At 43.8% G+C, this 21,182-nt stretch overlaps 1 protein-coding gene across 1 annotated transcript in view; it reads left to right on the forward strand.

Annotated features, from left to right (window-relative positions):
• UMODL1 (uromodulin like 1) overlaps positions 1–20,851 on the forward strand; it is a 58,765-nt gene extending 37,914 nt beyond the window's left edge. The window contains exons 14-22 of the mRNA XM_075173084.1: positions 4,838–5,051; positions 5,791–5,928; positions 7,565–8,022; positions 8,690–8,832; positions 9,996–10,232; positions 11,090–11,249; positions 14,279–14,363; positions 16,993–17,200; positions 18,828–20,851. Of these exons, the coding sequence (XP_075029185.1) occupies positions 4,838–5,051; positions 5,791–5,928; positions 7,565–8,022; positions 8,690–8,832; positions 9,996–10,232; positions 11,090–11,249; positions 14,279–14,363; positions 16,993–17,180 (1,623 nt within the window). The 3' untranslated portion in view covers positions 17,181–17,200; positions 18,828–20,851. The remainder of the gene's footprint in view (positions 1–4,837; positions 5,052–5,790; positions 5,929–7,564; positions 8,023–8,689; positions 8,833–9,995; positions 10,233–11,089; positions 11,250–14,278; positions 14,364–16,992; positions 17,201–18,827) is intronic.
• The last annotated feature ends 331 nt before the right edge of the window (positions 20,852–21,182 follow it).

Below are 21,182 nucleotides of genomic sequence, written 5' to 3' on the forward strand. Positions count from 1 at the left end.
TAATTTATTTGTCTAGTAAGAAAACCTCATACTCAAGGGTATTATATATTGAATTTTTCCTTCTAAAAAGTTCACTCTTTCTTTTCCTTTTTCTCTAGCCCCACTTCATCAACCATTATTTTGATACCTGTTAGAATCATAGAATCATAGAATCATTAAGGTTCGAAAAGACCTCTAAGATCATCGAGTCCAACCGTCAGCCCAACACCACCATGCCCACTAAACCATGTCCCTAAGCGCCTCATCTACACGTCTTTTAAATACTTCCAGGGATGGTGACTCAACCACTTCCCTGGGCAGCCTGTTCCAAGGCCTGACCACTCTTTCAGTAAAGAAATTCCTCCTAATGTCCAGTCTAAACCTCCCTTGGCGCAACTTGAGGCCATTTCCTCTTGTCCTATCGCTTGTTACTTGGCAGAAGAGACCAACACCCACCTCGCTACAACCTCCTTTCAGGTGGTTGTAGAGCGCGATGAGGTCCCCCCTCAGCCTCCTCTTCTCCAGACTAAACAGTCCCAGTTCCCTCAGCCGCTCCTCACAAGACTTGTGCTCCAGGCCCTTCATCAGCTTCGTTGCCCTTCTCTGGACACGCTCCAGCACCTCGATGTCCTTCTTGTAGTGAGGGGCCAAAACTGAACACAGTATTCGAGGTGCAGCCTCACCAGTGCCGAGTACAGGGGCACGATCACCTCCTTGCTCCTGCTGGCCACACTGTTTCTGATACAGACCAGGATGCCGTTGGCCTTCTTGGCCACCTGAGCACACTGCCGGCTCATGTTCAGCCGGCTGTCGACCAGCACCCCCAGGTCCTTTTCCTCTGGGCAGCTTTCCAGCCACTCTTCCCCAAGCCTGTAGCGTTGCCTGGGGTTGTTGTGGCCCAAGTGCAGGACCCGGCACTTGGCCTCGTTGAACCTCACACAGTTGGCCTCGGCCCATCGATCCAGCCTGTCCAGGTCCCTCTGCAGAGCCTTCCTACCCTCCAGCAGATCAACACTCCCGCCCAGCTTGGTGTCGTCTGCAGACTTACTGAGGGAGCACTCGATCCCCTCGTCCAGATCGTTGATAAAGATATTGAACAGGACGGGCCCCAGTACTGAGCCCTGGGGAACACCCCTCGTGACCGACCGCCAACTGGATTTAACTCCATTCACCACAACTCTCTGGGCCCGGCCGTCCAGCCAGTTTTTTACCCAGCGAAGAGTGCACCTGTCTAGGCCGTGAGCCGCCAGCTTCTCTAGGAGAATGCTGTGGGAGACAGTGTCAAAGGCTTTACTGAAGCCAAAAGGCTTTACTGTTGTGAAATCATGTAGCCTTCTGGATAAAGGGTTTTGTAGTGTCACCTAGTGGCTAAATGCACATACAGGGAATGTCCCCCTGACACCTTCCAAGCTCAGAGTCCTGCTTTGTGAGGAAAAATATGAATAAACACAGAAACAAAATAAACAAACAAACAAAAACAGACAAAAAAAATTCCTAAGTCTTAGTAAAAAGAAGCACTGATAAAATAAAATCCTCAGGAGATAGATGAGAAGGGAATACTGGTGAAGTTGGGGATGGGCTAAGAGGATGTCACAGGTGTGTGTATTTAATGTCCAGAAGTTCAGACAAAAACTATGAAAGATGAAAAATTAGGGCTGACCTCCAACTTTTCAGTACATGCTTGTGAAACAGCAGAAAGAGAGAGGAGAAGGGGCCCCAGAGTCCCCTGGCTTGGTGAAACGGGAGATTCTGAGGCTGACGAGGGCAGCCTACGGTCTGCCCAGGCTTCCATAGGGAAGTTAGCTCTTTCCATGCCCCCGGCTCTGCCTGCCTGCCCTGTGAGGCACTGCAAGGTTTGCTGTGTGGGACTTCCAGGCGCATAGGAGCCCTTCCCAGGGGCATCAGGGGGTTTGCTCTGTGCAGTGTTACCTTGCCACCAAGCGCATGCAACACACATCAGCTCTGGCGACTCAGAAAAGGGCTGCAGCATGCCCGCAAAATCTGGGGCCATCTGCAGGGCTGGATAATATATAGCAGGCAAGTAAGTAGGGGCTGGATAACACACAGCAGGCAGGTAAGTCAGGCTTGGCACATAGGTGCGCAAGAGCTGTGGTCACCTGGGAGAATCCAGCACAAAATGCGTGAGCTCTGTGCGTGGGTGCAAGAGAAATGAGGCTGCTTCTGCCATCGGCTCCCACCGCTGACCCTTGCCTTGCCTTTTCCCTGGGCTGTCCCTGGTAGGAGTCACTGCCTGCACCCCTGGGCATTACACCACTGACATAAGCTCTGCCTTAAACTCATGGCTGAAATCCAGCCCGGCTGCTCCAGATATTTCCTGCAGGAGATGTGTAGAGGAAGAAGGGGTTGGAGGTGACCGCAACGTAGCCCCTGCCTGCCCCTTTAATTCTCTGGAAAGTTGAGCTAGGGAAGGAAGTGAGCGATGTACCCTAAAGAGAGGTCCTAAAGCAGAGCAAGGTGCTGGGAAAGAGGTGCGACTCTCCTGCGCAGGGCAGCGATGTGCCAGCTCTCATCTGGGCCGAGTGCCGCTCGTCTGGCCCTTACGGTGCGGTTGCTCTGCTGCTCTGTGCCTTCCTCTCTGCTGGCATCTTCTGGGAGCCTGACAGCCATGGGAGGGTGAAGGCAAAGTGCAAGTATGCTGAGAAATCACAAAAATTTAGGTGATTCTATGGCTGTTTCCATCTCTCTCTGTCCTGCATTGTAGCTAGTGGCTGCTTTGTAGAAGGAAGCTGTGTGTATCCCAGGCTCAGGAGGGTTGACAGGAATGGCATGGGATTTGTCCTTCATGTGCTGCTGGGAGCTGCTCTCTTACCATGGACGGTCTCCTGTTGCACTTTTGCTGGCAGTTTCTAAGTGCAATTTTAATACCAATAGCTCAGAACAGCCTGTACTACCTGCCTGATGCAGGCTTGAGAGTTATGTCCCACACTTTCTGTTGCTGCACTTTTTATTTGTGTGGAAGAATTCAAAAAGACTTCCCAGGCACATGTGAAAGATACTAAGAAACACAGAGGATCTGGGAGCATCTCCTGGAGAAAGGGCGAGAAGAAAATATACAATTGTAATGGAAATTTCAGGACGTTGATGGATGGTATTGCACAGCCTGTGCTTACCCTGGCATCTAGTCTTCAGGTATGCACTCTGCCTGCATTGTGGTTAGATGTTGGGGCAAGATCTGGCATGCAAACCTCGGCGTGTGTGTGTGTGCGTGCCCTGCTTTCCCTTGGGACATGCAGGTAGGCAGGGAGTCCAGTGCAGTCTTATCGGGCCCCTTGTCTGGGCGACTAGAGGAAAAGGACTGAGGGGAGCATTTGTGGATGTTTACCAGTTTCTCTTTGTGGTGAGTTTCTCAGAAATAGGTCTGTATTTCTGTGTATAATGTTTTCTCAACATGTTTTTTCAAGCTGAATTAATATTAGCCTTGTGTCTTGTCTGGGGTTGGTCCTGTGAGGTGATGCCATCTGACCTGTGTCTGCTCCTCCTGTGGTTGGTGCTGGGCCTGGAGATGAAGGGGAACGGTGCTGGAAAAGCGAAAGCTGTTGTCCGTCCCCCCTGGACTCCTGCGTATGCCCGGGTGCCCTACCCCATGGTCTGCCCTCCAGACCATGGGAAGAGAAGGAGATGTTCTCATGGGCAGCTGCCCTCCAGAGGTACCACCCAGCCTTGGAGGGTGGAAAGGGAAGAGGTCGAACATGCAGCTCCAGTCTGTTTATTTCTTTGAGAGGGGTTGGTGTTTCCATCCAGCTGGATGGTGGAGAGGCTGAGCAGCCCAGCTGATGCAAAGCTTCACACAGCGTTGTGTTTTCCCATCCCACAGACAGCAGACCCTCCTGCTCTTCAGTGTGGTAAGGAAGGCTGCTTTGGGGGCTATCATGAATAAGGCTCAGTGTACTTTGAAAAAGGTGGCATTTTCTTTCTTAGTCCGCTATTGAATTCCAAGGTCACTGTGTACAGACCGTGAATATTTATTTTATTGATTTCTCTAGACTGCCCTAAGTTCAGCTGTGATTTGGTGCTGCAATACTTTGAGAGTGACTGTTCCTGTTCAAAATAGGGCAGAGCCATCTTCTAGCCCTGCTCTTAGACTCTTGGCGAGGACCATGAGTAGGGGCTGTGTGCCCCAGTGACAGTCAGAATTTGCAGAAATAATGTGATATTCCTAGGGGAAGACTTCAATGAAATATTTCTGAAATCAAATCGAGGACTGACTTGATGGAAGGTTGAATTGTGTGGCAGTGCTGATGGCATGAAACACCCTTCTGTTTTCTTTACCCTGGTCCAGGCATTTAAAAAGAGGGAAGTTTACACTCAATGATAAGCAGGAGAATTTTGCTTATTTGCTGGGCTCTGGTGAGAAATCACCTGTGAAGAAAGGCTTGAGGGTGGTCTGCTCTAAGCTGTAACATACCTGAGCTAAGGGAGCCCTCCAAGATCTATACGCAGCATAGAGTGTCAGGAGGCCTCTCCACTTCCATTGGCAGCTCCTCCTCGTATTGGGTTGCCCCCTCTCCCTGGAGGCATTTTGAGAGGCAGAACATGGGAGCTTCCCTGCAGTCTCCTCCCTCCCTTGCTGTTACCAGAGGCAAGGACCTATGCCAAATGAGAGACGAGGTATCTTAATTGCTTAGCTTGTTTGATATGCATGGTTAAACATATACCATATCCTTCAGCTGCTGTAGAATGGAAACGTTATAAAGCAAAAGGTCAGTTTTCTGCTGCTTCCCTCCAGACTATGAAGCACAACTGTAATGTGCAATGCTGTCTTCTGGGCAGCGTACAAAGCCTAAAATGTAATTGCTTCTATCTATCCATCTCCACATGCATTTTGTTTTTATTCCAGGTACATAAATCTCTGCCCCTTGAGGTTCTTCAGCAGATGGATGCTGGTCTGATTAAAGTGTTGATAACGGGTATTACTAATGGGAGCACAGTGGTAAGTTTCAATTTACTGATTGCAGAAGATGTGGATATCTACTACATCATCACCACTTTTCGTGATGCCTTTGAACACAGCTCCTATTTCACAGTTGACAAGAGCAATCTCGCCATAAACGGTAAGGAGCAGCTTGTATCCCAATACTTCTTCAGAACTAGAAAGATGATAAAGCCTATTATTAATCTGTATTTTTTGAGGTGAAAGTATCTGTAAAACAGATGGATGAAAAGACATTCTCCCTCCTTATATTGCTCCTGCTTATCCATCCATTAAACTTTTTCAGAGAACATCAAAAGATTAAATAAGTAAGGTACTCCTGATCCAGAAGGACAAAACCAACTGGTCTTTTTGTCTATAACTAGCATTAATTTTATAGAGAAGAAGATACAGAGACGTTAGAAACAGTGGTCACAAATTAGAGGGTTTTATCAGCTACCAGTGGAAACAGGTCCCTGTACACAGACATAACTAGCTGTGTTTAAAATAATTTTGAAACACATTTCCCTCTGCTTTGCTCCCGGGTTAGAAGCGTCCCCTTGGGCTGTTTATCAGTTTAGGAGGATAGGAGCTCTGCAGCAGGGTGCCTACATTTCAGTGAGTATCTGCTGAGCATCATTGGTAGCACAGCTCCTTCAGGGTTTTGTCAGTGCCTTGCAATTAGCCCTCTAGGCTGTTCTTCCAGTGTCCCACCTCTTCTAGACCCAGCAGCTGCCTGACAAGTACAGTAGAGTATCACACCTAAGAGGTGTCATCCCGCCGTGATATCATGATAATACGACCATGCTCCAGTTTCAGAACCATCGCATTTTCATTTATACACTCTCAACCTTTGCCTTTTGCTTGAATATACCCAACAGATTATGATGAGTGCAAAAGCGAAGAAGATGACTGCTCCCCGGATGCATCGTGCCATAACACACTTGGGTTTTACCAGTGCAGCTGCAATGAAGGATTTGCTGATGTGCATCCAGAAAGGCCTGGAAGAAGCTGTGAAGGCAAAAATTTTTTTTATTGTCTAATGGCTAACTGAAAACTTAGTGGTCTGATCTTTATTGGATCATGGTCACACTTGCCACAGGTCTTGAAATTTTGCCAGGGATGAATTTGGTTCATTGTTTTCAGCTGGATCCTAATAGGAAAAGTCTTGCAGCAGACTTTAAGTATTTCTGACTGTAATACTCCGTCATGAGAGTTTACTATATTAATATTTAATGCTGTCTTTGTAAGGTTCTTTTAACAGTCCTGTTTTCTCATATTTGCCATTAAAATTAGATAGGATTGTCAAGATTGTTAGTTATTTTCATTAGCAGTATCAGAAGGGATAGCAGAGATAACAGAGGAGGTAACAGAAAGCACTATGACCTCTGTATGGCAGCAGGGATGAAATGTTGGTATTAGAAACTACTTTTTTGTATGAGTCAATTCATATAGCTTCTCTCTTTCCTTAAATCATTTGTTAGCTGACATATGACGGGTCTTTAAGCTCCTAAATTCTTTCGGGCTTCTTCAGTAATTTATATTTGGTTTTGTAACCACAGCGATAAGCTACTCTGGGTGAAGTCACAAGGATTTGTCAACTGATACCGACTTTTGCTCAGTTTTGTTTAACCAAGATATTTAGCATTATGATAATGAGCTTTTGGGAAATTCAGCTCTGAAAGAGCTCAGGCTTTTCTTTTTCTTCCTCTTCCGTTCAAATCAGCAACTTTTAAATTTGGGGCATTTCCAAAACCTGGGGAGTTCCAGAAGGAGATATATATATATATATATATGTACAGATTTTATATGTTGCTTGGGAAATAGATGCGATTTGTATAACCCATTAAAATTATTTAAGAGATTTTTTGTGCGATGAGACACATCCTTTGTGTTTCACTGCAAATGGAGTTTATTGTCTTGGTGCTCTCTAAGTCAGTGGTGGACTGTATTCAAATAGGTTGTTTCTGCCAGCAAAGAGCCATGGGGTAACCCCAGAGCCTGTGCTGGTTGTCGGGTGTGCGACACACACATTGATCTCAACCTGTGCTTCCCCTTTTCCCCTGCTTGCTTTCTTCCTGAAAACATTAAAGATTGCTATGAACACATTTGTTCAACTCCCCACTGTGTCTCTCAGGACACATATGTGCAATGTGGGCCTGCTACATGAGGTTTGTCCTGCACTTCCCCCAAAATGGGTTTTCCAAAACGCTCAGGATCATATCTTTTGGGTACCAACTGGTCACAAATGGGGCCAGGTTTCTTAACAAACTCTGCTCCTGTTTATACCCCACATCCAGAAGTGTGCAGTCTCCTAGAGTACTAGGCAAAAAAAACATAAACACTTGCTGAGCAGCTTCCAGCTGGGGATCTCTTGCAAGCACTGATACTCCAAAAGCTAAATATACATGTTTACCATGAGCACACTAATTATTGCAGCTCTCAGGAAATAAAGGACTTCAGCTTTATGTATGTCTTGCGCTTTTCTTAAAGAAAAGCCACAGCTTTGGCAGTAAGTAGAGCGGGTTAAAAAACCAAAAGAAGCTAGTTTCCTGCCAGTAACTGTGAATTTCCTCCTAAGGGTTTGCTCTTACCTTATGAAATCAATTTGAATCTGTAAATTACAACAGTACCTTTATTTTTGGTACTCTTCAGCATTTCCTGTCAGCCAAGAGGCAACACTGATGGATGAGAGACCTGTACACAGCACACTTTTACCTGCAACATCTTTGCAAACTTCATCTTATGTTTCCTCCCCTGCTTCATTGGACTTCTCTACTGCTGAGCACAAAGCTCTGGAGGACACCATGTTCTCCAGCCTGATGCTGCCTCCTCTCACCACAAATTCTGTGTCAACTCCTGACGTTTCTCCTCAAGCATCTCCTGTCCCCGTCATTAAACCTGCCCAGGAGATTTCCATTAAAGATGCAGTGAGAGTGTTCTGTGAAATCGAGAAGATCGTCCTTGCTGTCCAGAAGAGATTTTTACAGCAGGAGTCTATCCCGGAAACCTCCCTGTACCTGGGGGAGCCTCGCTGCAACGTGAGCATCAGCAACGGCACTCACGTTGTGCTGCAGGCAGGCTGGAACGACTGTGGCACTGAAGTTGAGACTGTAAGTCCCCTGAGCTGGTGAATGCGAAGAAGCCCCGGAGCATTTTGTTTTGGTCTCGGGGGTGGGGTGAGGAGGGGGGCAATGGCAGATCCTTAGCTAGGGGTACAGTCTATTAGTTGCTGAAATGTTGGACGAAGAAATTTCTTTGAAGAAAGAAAACCTCTTCCTGTGAGTGGAAAGTTACCTCGCTGTTTGGGGAGGAGGGCAAGCAAGAAAGAGAAGGGGAATCTTTGGGGTCAGGTAGCAAAACTCAAGGCCTTCTCCAAACTGAGAGTCACTTCCCCTGTCTCTCTGGGTTCCCTCTGCAGCTGTCAGAAGCTTCTCTTTTCTTAAAAGCAATTTCATTATCATATTTAGTCAAATACCCCAATTGCTACCAGTAATGGGGACAAGAGTGATGGCTATCTCTTTGGCTCCCAAACAAAACGCTATGCTCAGGCCATGTCAAAGTACAGAAATTCCCTTGTGGAGCAGACTGAGGAAGGCTGGTGGATTTTCATTGTCTCACTGTACAGCAAATAAGATACTAGAGGTTTAATCTGTTTGATTTTTGCAGCCAGGAGAATGGAGAATTCCTAAGCACTTGAAGCTGGTAAGCCTGTAGTTCTGTTATATCCCTAGATATGCTGATGTTCACAAGTTGTGCTTTCTTCTTTCTGTGTTCCAGAACGTGACTAATACCATAGTGAAAACCATCCTTCGGAATGACGTTTCTGCTCAGGGAGTAATCCACCATTTAAAAGTTGCCAGTCCCATTCACTGTGTGTTTCAAAACGATCTCTTGACTTCCTCTGGATACACTGCAGAAGGGTAAGTAACAACTCTCTCTGCTTTGAAATGCTGTTGTGTGGCCGAGCGCTGCTGCATCAGAAAAATCCTCAGGGACCTTCGCTGTACCCAGTGACAGTCCTTGCTATGCCAAGTAGTCTGCCATCCTGTGAGTCCTGTGCTCAGGTGATCCCTGCTATGGGCTTCTCTCCTACTCCATCTAAGGTGTTGATAGATCCAACAGCCAACAAGATTGGCAATTGCCCGGCTAAACCATAGATGAAAATAAACCTTTGGAAGCTACTGGTTCAGGTTCGGGAGCCAGAATTCCTGACTCCTCTTTGCCTTCCTGGGCAATCACGTGTAGCAATAACAGTCTTTTCCTGCTTTTGGAACATAACAATGATGTATCTTTTCAACTGATGTAGGCATGCAGACTGCTATGTGGGTGCTGAGGATGGCAATTTTTAACCCCCACAAATCCTCTTTTGATCAACTTGGAAAAAAGAGAAGATATGTAATGCAGATACTTTTTTATGGAAGGCCCCATCTTCAAGTAAGATGGAATCTAATTCACTGTTCACAGAAAATCAAACCCACGCTCACAGAAAAGGTGGCAGCACAAGCTTTGCTCTGATGGTGAATGTTCTCCCTTCGTACAAGTGCACCTCCTCTCTCTTGCCTAGCACCATGCTTAAGCTGTCGTCACCAAATCCACTTTCTGTTTCCTAACCCTCCAGACATTGTATTTTCCTTTCTACCCCCCTGCAAAGTCTTTGTCAGGCCCCGTCTCTCCGAGCTCTATAATTTTCTCCTGTCCTTCACTTACTGTTCAGATTTGTCCCTTCTCCTTAACTTTTTTGGCGCTTCTTTTCTTCACTAAGCTTTTACTCTCCTTATTTTGAACTTTAAGACAGCTCATAGTCTTGTTCCCCGTCAGCTCCACTCAAATATCTCTCTCTGCTCTATTTGTATTGCCAGACATTCCACCCTTTGGTTTTCCCACTTGCGTTTCCATGGCCCCTACCCTCCCAACTAAAAACTCGATGCATTTTCACCCTTTCCTCTTGAACAGTGTCCTAACATCCTGGACTGCAGGTATCTCTTCATTACTTAAATGTGCAAGAGGTGGAGAAACAGGCACTGATTTATAGAAACACACGGTCAAATTTGTGGTCTTTAAAGGAGATTAATTGTTGTTTCAGACTTTACACCATCTTTGAGGATTTGCATGGATCTGGACACTTCAGAACAGAAATGCAGTTGTTTATTGGAAACTCCCCAATACCAAAAAATTTCAGTGTCTCTGCCAGTGATGATGTACTGATTGAAGTGGGGATCCAGAGAGCAGGCAGCAAGCTCAAGGTGGTCCTCACTGACTGCTGGGCGACTCCAACTAATAACTCAGTGGATCCCTTCTCGTTTGCTTTTATCAGCAACAGGTACAGCAAAGCCACTTGCAAATAGCATGTGCCATACCTTAGATCTTCCAGTGGTGCTGACTATTAATGTGTAACATTTTAAATGCCTTTTATGTGTGTCCTCATCATTCACGTACGCTGTCCCTTATCATTCTGACTGGTCACACCTTCTTTGAACAAGGAAGTTAAGTATGAAAAGAAAATGTTTTCAAAGGGTAATGTGGTAGTTGTTTGAGTTTGGTTGTCTTCCCCATAGTTTTGTAGAGGAATTGTACTTTTGACCTGAAGAAATAGGTGGTTTTGGCAGTCAGTAGTGAAAGAACATGGAAAAGTGTGTGCTTTATCTATTTCTCTGTAGTTCAGGTATTACCAAGACCTGATGTGACTCTCATCAATGAAGGTGCGGGTTAGTTGATTCCTATGTGTTGTGACTCACAGACAGTATTAATGCAGCCTCTGGTAAAAGAAGAGGTTTGTTCCTGCCTGGATCCCTGATCTCACCCTGATGTCATATTACCTGGGCTCACCCGCCACCTAAAAATACAGGATAGAGCTTTAACTCAGTAACAAAAGCTATTCCTTTTAATATGATGTTCTTTCACTTTGTGTTTGGTGAGGCCAAGTTTATGTCCTTCCTTCTGCCACTTTCCCTCTTTTCCAACTCTCTAACCACTTCTCGAATCTCCTATTCTATTTGGATACTGTGAGAATAAAGCAGCAAATAGCCCCTTGTCACCCCTGCACTGCTGGAGAGTTGCTTCATGACGGGTCTGGCTATGGTTTTCTAAAGGAACCTTACATCCTGAGTTATGTACTATGACCGCAACATGCCTTCTATAGCCCTAACTGCTATGTATGTGTTTTCTCTTCCTTTTCAGCTGTCCCATCCCAAATACGTACACCACACTGCTAGAGAATGGGAATTCAAACAAAGCGCAGTTTAAGATGAAAATTTTTTCCTTTGTCAACAATTCTGTGGTTTACCTACACTGCAAAATACGTATTTGTATGGAGACACAAGGAAAAACCTGCAGGACAGTAAGTATTTTGCTCCGATATGCTGTTTTTCTCCGACGTGCCATATGCAGTCCTGCTATGGAATTGAAGGAGTAATGTTTCCAAACAGGGTTTAGACTAGCTCTTGAAGTTTTCCTTCATTCTCTGCTGAGAGCAGAGAGGAGTGGGAAGAACTACAACCATATGGAAGTGTCCGCCTTTCTTCCTGTTCCTCATCCTCACAGCTAAAAGCATGGAGCTTGCACAGAAATGGGGAAATCAAAGTTGGGGCATCTGAGATTCTGCAGAGGGGTGGCTATAAGGCAATGAACAGAAGTCACAATGAGATAGGCTGTTCAGAAACGTGTCAGCTCAGACAGACATGTCACAAAAAAGCGAGCGCTCATATTGACAGTGTCAGCAGGAAAGTTGATTTGGGATGTTTTTCTTTCCTTTTCTTCCCCCTAGAGATTTGCTTCTCCAGGTGAGAGTTTAGGTGCCAGGAACGGAAGCTCAGTGGCATTAAGTTTCTAGGGCTGTGACTCTAATAGAGTTTATTACGGCTTTTTAAAACCCTATTGCTTTCTAAAGCAATAAACCAAGCAATGTTCTGATAACAACTTCAGTTTCTAATTGTCTGTGCTCCAAAGCATTGCTTTGTTTCTTTTTACTTCTAACTGATACACACTGCTTCATCTAAAAATGTGTTGCTACCACAGAAATAAGAAAAAATAAGGTTTGCTGATGGCTTTTTTTTTCTTTATAGCAGACACACAGGAATTCTCCTCTCTCTCTGCCAGCCTTCCTGGCTCTTTTTCTATCAAGGATGTTTTCATTAGCAGTTTGGTGTTCCTCCATTGTTTAACACTTTCCTCTAGCTCTAAATAACTCAGTTTAAGCCCATTATAAAGCAAACGATCTCTTCCTAAAAGATTAAAAATGGCTAGCAGAAGATACTTGTTTCCTTTCTCAAAGTATAAAACTTCCTCCAGATTAAAAAAAAAAAAGGGAGGAACAGGAAACATGACTGACAAACGGCTCCAGTTTTCACAGCTGAATTTGCGTGTTAAAATCAGGGCTTCAGCAACGCCCGGCCTATGCCCTCCTTTGGAGGAGGTGGTGCCCTCTCCGAGTTCACCGTGTGCCCTGCACAGCTGAGGAGGGACATGGTGGTGGGTGCAAGGCAGGGGAATGAGGGGGATGGGCAGGACAGGGACTGTGTGGCTGCTGTAAGGAATCAAAGAGTTGCTTTGCTAGGAGCCGCCGGGTTTGCTGTTAGAGCAGGCTTTCGCTGTATGGATTAGAGTTTAGGAACAAGGTTAACTAAAGGACTGGCTTTGATCTGAATTACAGGGGTCTGTGATGGGGTAATTCTGCTAGCCCAAGGTGAGGTTTGATTGAGATTGACATCTGCGATAAACAAGGCACAGCGGAGTTAATCAGTGAGGCCCTCTTCTTTAATATATTCTATGTTATTCCTACATACATATGAGATATACTGTTCATTCTCCTATGCAAAATTTACCCCCTATGAAAAGTTAGTGAATTCAGTATCTTAGATTGAGACTAAAATGCTATGCGGAGAAGACAAGTACTAGGCACATCTACACAGGATGACAATGGCTTTCACAAAGAAGAGAAAGGAGCTGCAGGAGGTGCAAAGATTGATGAAAATTGGAGCAAGAACGAGTATATTTGGAAATAATGTGAGATGGCTGGGAAAGTGCCCAGGGTCTGGGATCTGATCCTCTGATCTGTCTGCTACTCTGGAGAATACTGAGTTGCTTCAGGGCAGATTTGTTTCATCTCTTTGCCCACAAAATTGAGACATATCTTCTATTATTTCTTCTTACCCAGTCTTTTTATTCCTTGTTTTCTTGGCAGAAGAGAATAAGGTGCTCTAAAGTTTAGAGTAGAAAAAAATAGACAGGCTGGGGAGCAATGTAGTAAGGAATGAATAAGGAACACGACTTTGAATGGGAAGAGGAGCGATGTGCCACCACCGTGCATATGTTTGGTGGAACGTGGCTGCTCCATGGCCATGTGGAACCAAAAAATCATCGACATCAGGGAGCAGCTATGTAACCGTATTCTCTAATGGATCCGCCTAGCTGGGAAAGCTATTCGAGGGCAAGCCAAAGTCGCAGCTATATGAGTATTTTTCTGGGGGCTGACCTACCTAAAGACACTTGCTGACAGTGGATTGTAGAGGTTTTTCAGTGTAACAGGCTGGTAACACTGGTGAGACATTCTTGTGTAGACAAGCTGGTAAGACACCCTTGCACTTCCCTGCTTTCTTTTGCTGATTATAGTATGGTACTGCCGTTTCTCTGTTTTTATGTGCACTTCCAGGAGAGCCACAGTATCTTTTGAATAATCTCAACAGGCTATGGTTCCCATCAGAGACCTTTAGGTTGCAACTTAAACCAAAAAGATAGCAAACAAACTGAACGGTGCTACCGAGGAAGTGTGCAAAAGATGTGCGTGCTGTGTATTCTGCAAGTGCTGCTTACGCAAAGCTAAAGCAGCTAATCCCCAAGGTTTCACAGGGCAGGGCTTTCAAACTAGTAGTTCCCAGATTAGTAGTTCATATGTCACTGAAGAGTTGTGCGTTGCTTCAAAATGACACACAGCTTGGCAGGGGCTGAAGGTTGCCTTTTGCTGGTGCTGGTTGTAGTACCTGCTGTGCCTGCCATGGGCAGTAGAAACATTCAAACAAAAATGTTTGCAAAAACCTGGCATATAGAAATAGTGAGAAATTTATTCTCCCATAAGGTTTCTCTAAAACAAACAGAAAGTTAATGAAAAGAAAGAGATTGTCTGTGTGGAATGTCTGTTCACAGCAGTGTTTTCCAGTGTGACTAATTACAGATTTTATACTGATGTTTCCCTAATGCCATTCCTTTTGAACTTCCATTTGGTGCTCATTTCAGTTTAACAAAGCATGACATTAAGAAACAAAAACCCCAATGAGTGAGAATAGCACTAGGCTTTCACATACTCATCAGAGGGCTTTGTATTTTTAATTAGTAAGCCATATTACTCATTGGAGTTTGAATTGATTGTTGCAGAGATGCCATGCCGTTCGATCCCTGAAGACTGGTGAAACCATCGCTGCGTACAGAACGTCTTGGGGACCCCTATGTAAATCGTCTGGTGAGTTATGAGTAGATGCTTACAAAAAGGGGACACAGAGTAACTGTCATTTCAAGATTCTTTTTCACTGGCAAAGGAACCTGAAGACCTGTGATACAAGGTTTTCATGCCCCTCTGCATATTTTTCTGAGGAGCAGGCGTTCTTACTGAAGCCATGTGGCAGTGTGGAAAAGCATGTGCCCTCCTCGGTGAAGTGACTGTCAGATTGTCAAGGGAATATAGAAAGGAAGAGGATAAAGTGCGTCGGGTAGCTATTTGCACAGGGTAGCAAGTACAACAGTCACAAAATCAAACAGTTATTACAATTGTAAAGTGTGAAAGCAGCTTGAATTTTTTAGATTGCAATCAGTTTTTCAAGTGTTTACTCTACACTATTGTTATACCGCAATTATATTGAGCTCTGGAGTCCAAAATCAGAGGAGATAAGAGATTGTGTTGTTGTGTTTCCTTAGACTCCTTGGTACTGACTTCATTGCTACCGTGAGGGAAAATGGCAGAGCACGGCTGATGCACAGCACCTTGGTTAATCTGATGGAGTGGTACATACAGGTTAATAGAGAGTGAACACCAGCACTGTGTACAAGCAAGGTCTAATTTGTTATGCATCTGCCTCTTCTGCATTTACCCCAAGTGATGTTTTCAAGGGCACCTGTGGCCCCTAACATTTTCAGTCATTTGGCCTCCTCCAGCCATTTGCATTCATATCTTACTAGCATAAAACATGCATTGAGAGTATTTGTACACACCAGTATCAGAGTTTTAACACATGGCTACTGTGAATAGACAGAAGTGACCCCCTTTCCTCCTGCTGGTTGCCTGTTTTGCCAGTCAGTTAACACTCTTCTGACTGTGGAGATAAGTTAGTGCTGGACTGTTAGTGGGTTCAGGGTATTTTTTTCTCCTCTGCTGTGATGGTCACAATGTTCTTTTGGACCTAGAAACTGGCTCTGACTTAGCATATTGTATTTTTTCCCATTATATGCAAGTATTAGTCTGTTAGAATAGGCCTTCAATGTTAATTTCTGAATTAGTTCTTTTTTCAAAACTTAGCAATTAATAGAGCTTTCTTTGTACAGCACTTATATCAAGCAGATCTCACTCCCATTTTCACTGGAGACCCCAATGCATTTCTAATATTGAAAAATGGTCATTACACAAAAGGAACTCTAGTGAGGGTAGCTTTATTTGGGTTGTACTACATCGATTCCTAGGCAAAGGTAGCAGTCCTAGATATTGTCTCCTATTTCCAATTTGGAGACTCACATTGCATTTTAAGTGTGAGGCTAGACCTAGACAGTGATATGCGTCTCTCTGTTGAAGGAGACAACATGAATTATGATGTCAGCTAAGCTGCTGCAATGAAACATGAAAAAAGCTTTAACTGCTCTGCCTCTACTGCTTGGCCACATGCTATAGCAAAGACCATTGATACATGTCCTCAGGAAGGCCTCTTCTGTCTGTGTCTGGCTACAGGCTGCCATTTCCACTGTGCACCTTCTTTTTTATTCCTTTGTTTCATACTGAAACTCAGAAATAAGCCTAAATATATTATGCAACACTGCTTTGGCCTGTCTTGGAATGATGCCCTGGATGTTACGTAGGTTGGACACCGCTGTTGCGCACCTCTGTGGCTGCCAACAGTGCCCTTTGGCCAGGCATGTATGCATTATCTGTGCACCTCAGGTACTGCTTGGCTAAATAAGTGCTGTCCTGAAAATGTATGCAGACAAATAGATGTTTTTGTAGGTGCATCAAGCATTTACAAGAATGAATTAGAAGCGTGCAAGAGTACATGTACAAACATGAATAGAGGCATAATGTTAAAGGGAGAGGGGATTCTGCTTGCAGATTTGGACAAATACATGGGAATGTCTACATGTGAACCAGGCGAACACGTTCTGCCGATGGTCAGTGGAGCCTCCTGGTGAGGGAGACCGCTGGCAACAAGGGACTTGACTCTTGCCCACACATAAGCATTTAGTGCTCCTGACCCATGGTGCCCTATTCTTTCCTTCCCCTCAGTGTCTGGGTGCTATTCCAAAAGACTATAGGTCTCCTGCAGGTCCCATGCCATGTCTGCCAGACAGTGTGACTCACCTGCCTGCCTCCACTGACTGCCCCAGCCAGATCTCTGCTGACTAGAATGGGAGCTTAGAGACCCAGCACACATGGAGAATCCTTCCCTAAATACTTTTTGTTTAAAGAAGTGTTACACATGAGATAAAAGCAAATCAGTGGGTTTTAATAATCATAGATGAATGGGGGCAGGATTAAGATGGGAGAATGCTTCACCTCTAGGGTCATTCTGAAAGTAAGGCAGTATTTCAAAAAGTCACCAGTGCTGATCCTTTAATTCTTATTAACAGAAAATTGTAGAGTCAAATTCCAAAGACACGTCACACTCATGTCTGCAGGGACTCTATACTTGTATGTAAAAAGAGAACTTGGACTCTGGCTCAGAGACCTTTCCATGAGAATCACCCTCCCCAAAAGGCTGATTCACTTCTGTATCACAGCCCTGTGCTTCAACAGGCATGTTGGCTAATTTGAAGGCAGGGCTTGTTTCTTAGCCCAGGAAAAGATTTAGGAATTTCAAACCTTTTTCCTTTCACCTCTTGGTTCTTTCAAGCATCTGATTTGAAGAGAGAGACAGAGGCTGGAATGGGAGTTGGATACATCATCCTCATTGCCTTTACTGTGTTTGTCTTTGTGCTGGGAGTTGTGAGCCTTCTCATTTTCCAGTACCAGCGAAAGACAGGAAGATACAACTTCAGAATCAAGTCTGACAACTTCAGCTACCAAGTGTTCTACGATTAGCAATCTCCAAGTTACCAGATGTGAGTACTGAATCATGATCAGTTACCTTTTTTAGCTGTTTATCTTTTCCTGAAATGGTTAAATACTTGCAGATGATCCTCCTCTGTTTAAGAGTATTTGAACCTCCTGTTCTGTTTGCTGTGGGTAAAGATCGTCGAAGTAAGAATGAAATTCCTACTGTTCTCACCTGTTTTCAAATGCTGCAGACTACAGAAGAGGAAGACAACCTTCTCTTCTTCATCTTCCTTCATGACTTCGGTCTCAATCAGAGTACATGACACACCACTTTAGAAGAACACCAATAACCATTTCCACAAAAAGCATATCACTTTTCGTTTTGGATCATGGATTGGTGTAATAAAGGAGAGAAACTTTACCACTCTCTCTATAAATCTGCTTCAGAAGCTAATTTGCTTCAGACGTTAGCCCTTTCTGCAAAAGCTTGGGTTCAATTTTTTTTTTTGGGGGGGGATGTTTTTCAAGAAAATAGTGGGATGTTAGACAGAGAGAGCTTGAAATATTGATAATGCATAAGCAGCACTTACAAGTGCTTGCAGAGAGTCTGAAAAGACATCTCTGAGGAGTGTTAACCACTACCACACATTCTGCCTCTGCAACCTGTGAATTTAACACTTTTCCAGAGCACCGTAGGATTCAGCACTTTTTCTGTAAAATAAGTGTGTTCTAGCTGCTCACCACCATTTGTATGTTTGTCCCTTTAAGAGGAGGAGAAAGAGATGAGAAAGCTGGCTTGCTGGAAAAGAACACCTTTGCTTCACAACTCAAGGATATTTACTGCAGATCTGATTGAATTCTGTTCCTGGGAACAGGCTTAGTTGACATTGTTATCAGAGTTAGTCAGTAACCCTTTCCTGATGGAGGCCTCATATACATGACAATGCAGCTGCCATCACCACAGTAAATTCACGAGACTCATCATGAATCATCATTATTTGCAGATAATTTAGTTTGCTTCACTAAGTACAATAACGCTTAATATATATCACAGAGAAAGGACAGGGAAGACTGTATCCCAGCTATCTGCTTGTAAAGTCTTGAATAGTCACTATTGGCTCTATTTCCCCTAGTCTTACATTACGGAGACCACCCTCTGTAGTCATCTATGGGCAGCTCCTAGAAGATCGCTGTAGGTGAGGGTGATGCTCTGATTGCTTCCCAAAGGCTGGGCAGGGCTGCCTGTCGGGAGCCCGAAGGGAAGGTACCTGGGCTCCTTGGTACAGCTCCAGCAGCTGTCCAGTGCCATCCGTGATACCGGTCCCACTAGGGAGCCGTAATCCAGCATAAAAGGCATATCTAGGTCTGTTAAATTAAAAGCTATATATGAAGCCTCGAGTCTCTCCACAGAGAGAAGAATGGCTTGTCTTCATTCATCATTCTGCTTTCATGAATGGTCACGGGTGATTGCAATACTGGATAGTAATGGGAATTCTGGAGTTGTGCAATGAGGTTGTAGCACAAAGGCTATTGTCAGGCTCATAACGCTTATACATCACGTTGGAGTCTCAGCTAATGGCTCCTTTTAGATGCTGGAACTACTCAGCTCTTCTTTCCTATGTATTTACTTTCTTTGGAAGGTAGTTGATTACCTTTCTCAATCATGATTAGTCTGTTTTCTATTTTTTATAGTTGGATCATGTCTCATCACATGGAGAACTGAAGCTTGTCTTCACTCAGCATTTGGCTTTCATTACTCTTCACAATGGTGGTCATGACTGGTTGCAACACTGACTCTTCCAAATTAATGTCGCATACAAAAAGCTTCTATCCCCCCTCTTTTTTTTTTTTTTTTTTTTAGCGATCTGGCTCTTTCCTGGTGTCCTAAGAACTATTTGTGACTGCAGCTCCAGGTTGAAGTGAATTTTGGCAGGTTTTTCCATGGATAAAATAGAAGGGAAAAAAGAACGACTTCATGGTTCTCTATTCAAGTTCCAAGATTTGGCTCTCCTACTGTGCCACATTACTATGTGCCCATCTTAGCATCATTTGTGCCATTACTATTAACAAGCTGCATGTTTCTATAAATATTCCAGGAAGTAAATCAGCAAACCCTTAGAGAGATCTCCTTTTCAGTTTGTAATTCACTGTTGACTTAAGGTGAGGTTGAAACTTTGAGCTGCAGCAATGTTGAAGACCTAATTGTGCAACGCCTTAAGTATACAGAAGCTGGAGAGCAAGTATTGGATTTGCCACCAAATAAAGAAAAGGCACCATGAATCTGGAGCTTAACCTACTCGGAGTGTTCTTCAGCATGAGTTTTGAGATTCGATTGTAAATTCTTTAATCGACAAGGACTCAGTGAAAAAAAAAAACGAAAAAAGAAACTATTTTTTCCTACTGGCAGCCCATGTTTTTCCAGATAAGTCAATTGGTACCTACATATTCTGTTTAATTAGACCACAATGATTGTGCAGTCAAGCCACAGTGTGCTGCCCACCTAAGTGAGAGCACTCCAATTACAACAGAATAGTTATAAATTTGAGCTGAATTTTTCCTGGCTTCAAGACCCTACTGTTAGTGCAGCAGCAAAGGTTTAATTTACATGCTCCATACATTAGAAGGACATGAATGACAACAGTTTCTTCCGCTGGGTAAACTGGAACAAAAATCTTTTCCACACAGTAAGCGTCTCCTGCAGGACTCTTTCCCAGGGCACTCCTCTTTACTCTGCTGCCCCAAACCTTCACTTCAGTGAGCGTGTTAGAAGATGGAGAGTAAAGCGGTGTGGTAACTTGTCCCCACCACCCTTTGGTTCTGATTGCTGCATGCATTCCTCCTGCGCAGTGATAAGAGTCTGCTGCGTCTGGGTCACATGTAATTCAGTGATTTACAGTGAACAAGCTAATTCCTCTTTAAGCTCAATGGACACCATTGTAAATAACTCTTAGTGGAAATTGGTCACTAACTTGAACTCACAAATACTCTTAGTAGCCATAGCATTTAGGTACTGATTTTTTTTAGGTACAGAATAGCATTGGAAAGCTGCTAGCTTCCATCGCCCTAGTCCAATTTCTGTTAGGTAATAAGATTACTGGGTAAAGGACTTCTACATTTTGCAAAAGGTCGTACTGATTGATCTTAGAGGTTATATATACACCTTTTAAAGACACCAATACATTTCAGAATAATCATTTCATTCTGCTTTTGATTCAAGTGAATCTATAAGGAGTAAAAATCTTTGACTTATCTTTTCCTTGCTGAAATATCAGTTACCAGATCCTGATATAAAAAAAGATCCGTTTGGTTGCAACTCATTAGTGAAACTGCAAATTATCTTTGCAATCTTAGAGTCTGATGAACATAACCATTAGCTTTTTATTATGTAGGAGTCTCTTAACTTGTGCTCAATTTGCTCTCAAGTATATAATGTGTTTGCTTTCTGCACACAGTGAAAGGATAAGCTATTTTACTATAAATATTTTTCTAGTTTTTAGTACTTACAGTCCTGAACCTTTTGAAAGTGACAGGACTAGAGAGTTGCCTGTTGATTTCAGTGGAGCTGTGCCATTTACAAAAGCTGAGCACCAGTCTTCAGGATGAAATGCAAATCAGTAGCTTGTGTTTGATACCTTGCACGCTCAGCAGAAACTGCTATTGTGACTGAGTCTGTTTAGTGGAGTTTTGGTGTCTTAATAAAAGCACTCTTGTAACTTATTGTTGACTTTTGTACTGTTATATTTTCCTTTTAGGATAGAGTCACAGGTATGGAGATGTGCATTGTGGATGTGCATGTGGACATGTACATGTGGATGTGGCAGCTTCTGAAGAACTGTTTAAGTATCAGTATAATGTTCAAACATCACTCAAAACACAATACATGACTTTATCCAAACGCCATTGGACTGCAATTACCAACAACTACGTACATACACTTACTAAGGGTCTCTTTCTTCAACATTACAAAGGGCAAATGTATTTTCAGTTTCATGCTTTGCAGCAAAGACAACCAAAAGAGTATTCAACATTCCCAATCCAATAATAGTA

This window comes from Calonectris borealis, chromosome 1 (genome assembly GCF_964195595.1).
Source record: "Calonectris borealis chromosome 1, bCalBor7.hap1.2, whole genome shotgun sequence".
In the NCBI taxonomy this organism is placed as follows: domain Eukaryota; kingdom Metazoa; phylum Chordata; class Aves; order Procellariiformes; family Procellariidae; genus Calonectris; species Calonectris borealis.